At 45.2% G+C, this 9,379-nt stretch overlaps 1 protein-coding gene across 2 annotated transcripts in view; it reads right to left on the bottom strand.

Annotated features, from left to right (window-relative positions):
• The window catches only part of LOC103161893 (low affinity immunoglobulin gamma Fc region receptor II), a 37,262-nt gene that overhangs the window by 14,872 nt on the left and 13,011 nt on the right, over nucleotides 1–9,379 (bottom strand). For both annotated transcript variants that reach the window (XM_027417046.2, XM_027417047.2), the window contains exon 2: nucleotides 2,325–2,500. In XM_027417046.2, coding sequence (XP_027272847.1) covers nucleotides 2,325–2,427 — 103 coding nt within the window. In that variant the 5' untranslated portion in view covers nucleotides 2,428–2,500. The remainder of the gene's footprint in view (nucleotides 1–2,324; nucleotides 2,501–9,379) is intronic.

The raw sequence follows: 9,379 nt of genomic DNA, 5'->3' as shown, positions 1-9,379 counted from the left end.
TCTACCTACCTCTAACACACACACACACACACACACACACACACACACACACACACACACACACGCCTAGTTTAGAGTCCATGAGTCATCATTATCACCTCGTGGCAAATCCCTTTATCTTTTTGTTGCTGTTGTTGAGACAAGGTCTCATGTAGTCCAGGCTGGCCTCAAACTTGTGAGGTACCCTATACTGGCCTTGAACTCCAGCCCTTCCTGCCTCTACTTTCCAAATACCATGCATGAGTGGATCCCCTGAACTTATTTACCCTTTTTGACTTTATCAAATGCATCGATATTCCCCCATGACTTTGCTTGCTCATCTGCATTAACAATAGGAAGTAAAGAAGCCACACATATGAGAGAGACTTAAGGGGCAAGACTGAGAAAAATTGGCGTTTAATGAAGCATGAAGTTGGTAAATATGGATGACCAGGGGCAAGGTGGCTTTGCTCATGCAAATAGAAAAATGAGAAAAATATAAGGAAATGATGCTATGTTGAATTTTGAATATAATTTTGTTTCTAAGCTAAAGTACACAGAGAAAGGAAGGACAAATAAGTTTGGGAGCTATCGACATAGAAGTAATAGCTAAAAACCCTGAGTATGTGGGATTAGCAAGGGGGTTAGCACAATGCATGAAAAGGAGAAAAAAAACAAAAACAAATGGGGATGTGGAAGGGAGAAGCTGTCATTTGTACATTCATTCTATATCCAACAGAAATTAAAACTATGTTCTTGTCCAATGTATTCATTAGAAGGAAGACAAACACCTTGTACTTTAGGTCAGGAAAACTGCCTGTTCACTGACTGTTCACCCCAAATCCAGAACAGTGTCTGACACAAAGAACTTAAAGAGTCAACTGAAGTAAGAGCCAAGTGTAGTGTCACACTGCCTGGCTGAGGAAATCCATTGTAGCTGAAACAGGAGTATGAAGAGCAGGACACTACTGGAGCTTTACCAGGAGACAATGGGCCAGCATTGAAGACACTTAGAAAGCACTATGCCTTCCCACAGCTCTCCTGGAAGATTCCACAGCTACACAGGACCAAAGTCAGGAGCAACCAAGATACAGTCACAGGGTGTTATAATATTGAATCAAGTGATGAAGTCCTAAGTGTGGAGGCCCAGAAAACAATGGGGAAAAAATAGGGATTTAGCAAAAGAAAATGGAAGAAAGTGCCATTCTTGGACGTCTTCACCAGGTGATTGATGGCTCTGCAACAATTGCCTCTCTAGGACTGAGCCTTCCCATATAGAAACCGAGCTATCCGGTGTCATTTTAATATACCTACTTGTGGGAAAATAGTCTCTCTTTCTCTTTCATACTGCTCTCCCTGGTAGCCACTTCCCACCCAGCACTGACATCTGTGGTCCCCCAGGACCGACCAGATTTCACTATAAGTCATAGCATGCAATCTGGGACAAGGGGGTGACATGGCTATGTGCATTCCTCTCAGCGGTATGGGTAGAAACCCCAGAACTGAGCTTAGAAGATGATCCTGCAACAGGACTCACCCAGACTCTTCTAATCACCCAGCACCATCACTTTCTATCCTCTGACCCACAGGTGAGACCAGGACCAGAAAAATCTTCTCCGCCTCAGCCTAAAACCCCAACCCTGACTTTCTTACTATGCGAGTCAAGACCACCTCCCATGGTCTATACAGTGAAGAGGCTGGAGAGATTTTTCTCTTGCCCCACAACTGACAACTCCAGACTTGCCCAGGTTCATGAAAGATACTCTGAACCCAAATTCCCAGAATAGCCCAGATGTTCCTATGCCTCTCTTTATATATTAGGGGGGGGATCACTTCTGCTGGGTAGGGTGGCTTCATGGGCACAGAGAGTATCCACTGCGACCCCCTCACATGCATCTTAGAGTTCCCTCCCAACTCTGTCTAAAGCAGCAGTAGACAGCTTGCCCAAGATTTGGTTCTGTGTGAACCACAAATTCAAAGGGAAACTGGTCGCCTTATTTGTCACTCAAGTCTAGGGCACTTGATTTCCCTCAGAGAAGGTTCTGATGGGGAGGGTGGTAGTGCAGCAGAGACCTGGGTGCCGAGTGACAGTAGGTTCTGATGAGGAGAGTGGTTGTGCATCAGAGACCCGGGTACCAAATGACAGGAAAACAAGCAACAACAAAACTCCTGCCAGCTTTGGTTTTTCAAAGGCCAGCCAGGTTGTCACAGCCTGGTTATTAGCCTGCTACCCACTCTTGATTTTGCTGACATGTTTCCTGTGCTATGTCCATCCCTGCACAAGTCCAACCCCAACCCAGGTGTCTGTCCTTGCCCCTGCTTCCCTTCTGGAGGTTCTGACTTACTTAACACAGCTGTCCACAGTAGCATCTGGCACAAAGTCTGTGAGAGTGAATAGGCAGCCCAGTTGCTCTCCATGGGGAGAGGTAGGAATGGTGGGATTCGCATCGTTCCTGGAGCCAGTCAGCTGCAGGCACAGGCTTCTCTCCAGCCTTGGCAGACTGTACCCAGAGAATCAATTCTGGAGTCCAAAAGCGGAAGTGAAAAGAAACGGTCTGTTTAATCATTGGCTCCTCCCCTTCCACCCAATCTCCTTTCATCTGTTCCCTATTAGAAGACTCAGGACTGACCAGAATCAACGTGCTTCAGCTCAAGTCATAAAAACTTTAGAAACTGAGAATCAGCTCCCTCTTGTTTTGCTGGAGCCATCCCTACCTGGGCCTCAGACAGGGAGATGGCCACCCAGACTCAGCCCACAGATCATTTGCCTCAGTCTTTGTGTTCCTCAAGGAAGGTGATGAAGGACGGTAGACAAGACTCTTCTGACACTTCCTTTTGGAGGCCCAGTCTCTGGAGTCTGGACTCCTCCAGAAATTGAGCCTTCACACCTCCCTCTACTCACTCCTCTGTTCATTCAACAAAGATCTCAGTAAATACCTACTAAATATCAGTAGTGCCCTGGTTCATAACCCCCATCATTTTTTGCACACCCCTGTTCTCACCACTATGGCTTTGTGAAAGACCCTAGGTTTCCAAGCTACAAGACGGAGTTTGAGTATCAGGGAGCTTCTGAGAGCTCCTGGCTCCTGGACTGTAAAATGAAGGTCATCATTTCTACCCACTCAAACAAAGTTTCTCAGCTTCTACAGCACTGAAAAGAAAATTAAGAAGTGGATTGTTATGGAACTCAGGATGGCCTGGAACTGGCTGTGCAGCCCGGCATAGCCTCAAGCTTGAGCTCCTGCTAGCTCAGCCTCCAGGGTGCTAGGATTGCAGGGGTGCACCATCACAACAGCTGTCTCATAACTCTCCTGAGGGCTTGCCCTGTGCACTGTGGGATGCTTAGCAGCACACCCTGCTGCTACCCATCAGGCAACAGTGATATTTCTCAGCAGTGAAAGCGTTTCAAGTATTTGGTAAATGCTTCCTTGAATAAGATGGGAGAAATTGTCACTGGTGATGAACAAATTGTACTCAAGACTATTGAAAAATAAAAAGAATATGAGTGTATCATGAGTGGATGCTGTCCTCATATCATGAAATGATCTAGGATCATCTTGGGGCCCTCTTCTGGGGCCTCTTTCCCAAATGCCCTTTCAGGAAGCAAGCTGTAATACTCAAGGAAATGACATGATAAAACCGCCTTCCACTCTGTGGTCTTCAGAAACCTTCAACTACTGGTACCATCTTACTTCCCAGGTCCACCTCGGCCAGCTCTTATCTGATTTTTAGCCTTATGGGAAGAGAACAATGGGATGACATCAGTTTAACTATCATTAGAAATGAAATATCATTAGAATGAAATTAATTATCATTAGAAATGAAAGCTTAAGAACAGTATATAATTAGCATACTAAGAAAGAAAATTGATAATATGTAAACATGGGAATGCTATCTAACTGTGAAGAACACACTAGACTTACCTAATTAATACAACAATCCCAGAAGAAAGCCCTATTGTCCTCAGCACATGAAGATCCTATGTGACAGAGTCAGAACACAAAGCCGGGTGTGTTCAGTATTAAAGGTTTTAACCTTACCACAGCATTCAAGCAGATTTCCAAACCCTTCACAGACTGCCTTTGTGTCTGTGTTCATAAACTTTTGGACAGACCCTTTGTCTTAGGGTTTCTATTGCTGTAATGAAGCACCATGACCAAAAAACTATGGTGATATATTATTTATGATTTAATAAAGCTTGCCTGAGGGATAAGAATGCAAAGATAGCCACAGTCATAGAAACTGGGCAGTGGTGGCTCACACCTTTAATCCCAAGACTCAGGAGACAGAGGCAGATAGATCTCTATGAGTTCAAGGCCACTCTGGGCTACCAAAGAGTGAATCAGTCTAAAAGAGAAACAGAGCTCGTGCCTTTAATGCCTGCACTATATAAAAGACAGGAACCCAGGGTCTCAGGCTGTATTCTGAGATTTAGTTTCTAGTCACAGGGAAGACAGGATCTTCATTTCAGCCTTGGTAGAGGTAAGAGTGATTGACTGGCTGCTTTGCTTCTCTGATCTTTCAGCTTGAACCCCAGTATCTGTCTCTGGGTTTTTATTATTTGTATTACAAATAAGCAAGTTGGGGAAGAAAGGGTTTATTAAGGAAATCAGGGCAGGAACCTGGAGGCAGGAGCTGATGCAAAGGCCATGGAGGATTGCTATTTACTGGCTTACTACCCATGGCTTGCTCAGCCTGCTTTCTTAGAGAAACCACTAGCCCAGGGGTGGCACCACCCATAATGGGCTGGGCTGTCCCCTGTTAATCCCCAATTAAGAAAATGTATTACAGCTGGATCTTATGGAAGCATCGTCTCTAATGAGGTTCCCTCCTTTCAGGTAACTCTAGCTTGTGTTGAGTTGACATAAGACTAACCAGCACAGCCTTTGAGTATCCCTCTGGCTCGAAAATAGCTTGATGGCATAGTTGTGCCAGCTGAGAAGAGCCTCATTTGTTTACATGGCATGTGTGGTTTCCTCTGAATACCCAGATGTGAAAATGGCCAGATGTGGAGATGGTTAAAAAGCATTACACACTGCACATGTTACTCTTCTGAATTTTCTCAGGCCCAACCATTTCACCGAGATGGAAAAACAATACAATACCCTTTGGACAACCTATTAAGTGAGATCATCGCAAAGCCAGCTAGCGCATTTCCAGGAACACTAAGCTGAAACCAAACTGGGAGTCTCTTTCCTATCACAACTGGGAAAGGACTACAGAAGAGACACATCTGGAAGGAAATGGTTACAAACATAGCTATACACAACTGAAAACCAAAATATGCCAACCAAAAGGGAAAATTTCTCAAAAGGGACACATGGTAGAAAGTGTAGTTCTAGTCCTGGAAGAGGTCCATGTGGCAGAAAAATCATTAAAGTCCATCGATAAAGAACAAGATGGCCCCTAGACCCTGCCCCAAATGATATGACATAACAGCCTTTGATGATCCCCCACCGGCCTCACTCTCCCAAGGGAGTGGATGGGGGCTGGGATGGGGGGTTGGTGGGGGAAATGGGAAGACAGGAGGGAGAGGGAACTGGGATCAGTATGTAAAATAAGATTGTTTTTAATTTACATAAAAAAAATTGCAAGTCAGTGAGGTGAGACGGTATACACCTGTGATCTCAGCACTCGGAGACTGAGGCAGGAGGATGGTGATCCTATCCCAAAAGATTAAAACAACAAACAAGAACAGCAACCAAAGATCACAGGCTTCAGAGACAGGTCCTGATCAAAAAACCTGATCCCCTCACAGACATACAGCCCTGCATATACTTTTCCTTGTTCCCAAGTTCTGTGAAATGGAGATTTTCTTAGTGTTAAAACACAAACCTGAGCCGGGCATTGGTGGCGCATGCCTTTAATCCCAGCATTTGAGAGGCAGAGGCAAGCGGATCTCTGTGAGTTGGAGGCCAGCCTTGTCCCCAGAGCGAGTGCCAGGATAGGCTCCAAAGCTTCACAGAGAAACCCTGTCTCGAAAAACCAAAACCAAAAACAAACAAACAAAACAAAAAACAACCCACAAATCTGCACCTTTAGGCCTGATACCAAAGCCTGAATCAGGCTTTGCCTCTTTGCAGCTCCCTCTGGAACAGAATTATGATGCATTCAGATTCTCAATACCAGGCTCCTCTGTGCTTTGTCACATGCGCAATGCTGAACTAAATCATGTCATACAAAACTTTCCACCACCTTCAAAAGTTTACAAAAAGTCAGACTTTTCCTTTGTTCTGGGGATCAGACTAAGACTGCTCATGGGGATTTTGTCCAGAGGCGAATGAATGGTGCTCTCTGAAGAGGCTGCCTGGCCTCTCCCCACCATCCCTCTCCTGATGTCCCCTCCCCTGCTAACCCCTCCGCCCTCTTATTTCACTATCACCCAATCTCTGTTCTGAACTTTAAAAGCAAACTCCCTCTTCCCCTTGATGCTCCCGCTCCCACCTCCAGGCTGATCATGGCCTTCAGGCCCTCTCATAATAAAACTCACTGTGGCAGCTTCTGCCGTAGCCTTTGCTTTGCCTTCTTCTTTAACAGTACTGTGATGTTGTGAAGACTGATACAAAAAATGCATGAATAAATGCTCACTTGCAAGCTGACATACATTCTCTCTAGAAACACTGTCATTAAAAACTAGAAAAATCTAGTATGCTGTTTCCAGCAGCAAATGTGTTTATTGCCCCAGATTGAGGAGGGTTGGTAAGTGCTGTAAACTTAGATGGTTCTGAAAGGTCCAGGAATATAGAAACACACAATTCTAAACCCAAACACATTTTTGAAAAAAATAAATAAAGCTGGCAGCCACTGTTAGCCTTTAACAACTGCTTTCTGCCTTAAGAGCAGACATCCTGGCAGCCACTGTGCACAGAGGTAAACTTTTAACAATTGTCTCCTGCCTCCCACCTTCCCAGCTAGGCAGGTACGGCAGACAAAGGTTAGCTTCTAACTATTGCCTCTATGGGACCCTCTGTGTTTTATTCCCTTAATTTTAACTGTCCTATGTGACTCTGCTCTCTGCCTTGCATTCTTTCAGGAACAGTGAAAGTGGCTGTGTCAGCCACAGGCTTTCGAAAACATCCTAAATTAATATCCTAACATCCTATAACCAAAAGCTGTAACACTTAAAATGTAATGTGACTGTAAGCCTGACCTCAAGGCTGTAAAAGCTCTTTTTCACCCACACCTGACACTTTATTTTACTATAAGAGGCCCCAAACCAGCCCCACAGCCAGTGTCAGAAGCCCCATCTCTGTCTGTGGTCCCAGTTAACTTTTTGTGCCCTATAGTAATTTTTTTTTTTGGTGTGGGGGGGTGAATAAAGTTTGCTTCTGTTTCAAACTATGGTGGTCTGTTTCCCCATTATTTGCACCCCGAACCCAACAGTTCCAACTCGAGACATTCTCAGATCCTGCATCCTCTCTGCGTGTTCTTTCTTCTTGGTTGAGTTTTGTTTCTCTTCCTCTTAACATCCTGACCGCAGGTTCAGTGGATCCCTGTGATATGACTTTATCAGTCCCCCTCTAGGGTTTCCTGGTTACAGCCACTTCCCTGTGAACTGAGGCTCCCTAAACAATACAAGCAGATGCCAGCTCCAGGGAGCCAACTCCAGGCCTGCCTGAGAGGGAAAGCAATCACTAACAGGGGATCAGGGAGGACAGCTGAGTTAAAGAGACTCTGGTCTGAGACATCTCAGCCAGATCCAAACACCAGCATCACCCACTAAGGGCCTCAGGTCTTCGAGTTCAAATACAACCATCTCCAACAACCTTTTAGAAATGCAAATGTCCTGGGCTTTGTGGATCATTAACTCCAGAATGTAAATCTGTTTACCGGTCACTTTTCTTCAGAGCAGCAACAGGCTGAAGAGATGTAAAGGCCTGGAGGTGGGGAGGAATGGGGGAGCAGTAATGAGCAGTTATTTCTAAGGAAGCCAAGACCTTTGACTCAGTGAAGGATTTAAACTACAAGGAAACATTTATCTCTAATCACCTAAGTGGCGTGGGGTGGGGGGTAGGGCCCAAAAATGAAACCACATAACCTTGAGCAAAGTGCCAGTTCTCTGGAGTTCAGGAAATGATGATGATGGAGTGTGTTGGCTTTTTTGTTTGTTTGTTTGTTTCGTCAGGTAAGAGGGTCTTCTGCAAATAAGGCTCATTGGCTCCATCTAACTTACCACCACCCTGCTGGAAGAGGAGATAGACTGAATGACACTTGTGCTCCTATCATACTACTGAGACAATGGAAAATTTCCCGTGGAATCCTAGGATGTGGGGAGAACACCTCTGAGCCAAGAGGAACTTGCCTCCCAGGAAAAGAGTTCATGCAGTTCTGATAACCACAATAGAAATGAGTCAGTGGCGGGCAGGACCACACCTTAGCCAGCACTGCTTAATAACACATAGCTCTTGCCTGCTATTTAAACCTAAACCTCATATCAGTATACACAGACTAGGGGGGGTCACCGAATTTCTTCATTTGTTCCTTGTGCTAGTTAGGGTTTTGTTTTTGTATTTGTTTGTTTGTTTGTTTGTTTGTTTGTTTGTTTTTAGGCTTTTTGAGACAGGGTTTCTCTGTGTTACAGCCCTGGCTGCCCTGGAACTCCCCTTGTAGACCAGGCTGACCTCAAACTCACAGAGATCCTCCTGCCTCTGCCTCCCAAATGCTGAGATTAAAGGCGTCCGCCACCACCACCTGCTGTGTTGGTTAGTTTTTCTCAACCTGACAAAATCTAGAATCATTCTGGAAGAAGGAACCTCACTGGAGAAAATATCCCCACCAGGTTGGCCTATGGACAAGCCTGAGGTACATTTTCTTGACTGGTGATTGAGGTGAGAGGGCCCAGCTCACTGTGGGAGGGGCCTCCCCAGGGCTGGTGATCCTGGGAGCTATAAGAAAGCAGGCTAAGCAAGCCATTAGGAGCAAGTCAGTAAGCAGCTCTCCACCATGAACCAGCTTCTGACTCCAGGTTCCTGCCTTGAGTTCTTTCCCAGACTTCCCTGGATAGTGGACTACAAACTATAAGATGAAATAAACTCCTTTTCTCCTGAAGTTGCTTTTAGTCATTTGATGTTATTACTGCAATAGAGACCCTAGCTAGTATGTTCCTCTTCTCAGTGTGCCTGCACTGAATGAATCTGTTTATTTTTATTTTGTGTACATTGGTGTTTTGCCTGCATGTATGTCTGTGTGAGGGTCAGATCTTGGAGTTACAGACAGTTGTGAGCTGTCGTGTGGGTGCTGGGAATTGAACCCATGTCCACTGGGAGAACAGCAAGTGCTTGTAACCATTGAGTCATCTCTCCAGCCCTGAATAAGTCTTTCTTCTGTGCTTTCCACTACAATCCTCTCCCTCTCTCCCTCTCTTCCTCCTGCCTCCTATCCTCTCTCCAAAACCTTTAAC

Source organism: Cricetulus griseus, chromosome 5, assembly GCF_003668045.3.
Source record: "Cricetulus griseus strain 17A/GY chromosome 5, alternate assembly CriGri-PICRH-1.0, whole genome shotgun sequence".
Classification (NCBI taxonomy): domain Eukaryota; kingdom Metazoa; phylum Chordata; class Mammalia; order Rodentia; family Cricetidae; genus Cricetulus; species Cricetulus griseus.
The sequence above is the reverse complement of the archived record's forward strand: the minus strand, read 5'-3'. Positions and strand labels throughout refer to the sequence as shown.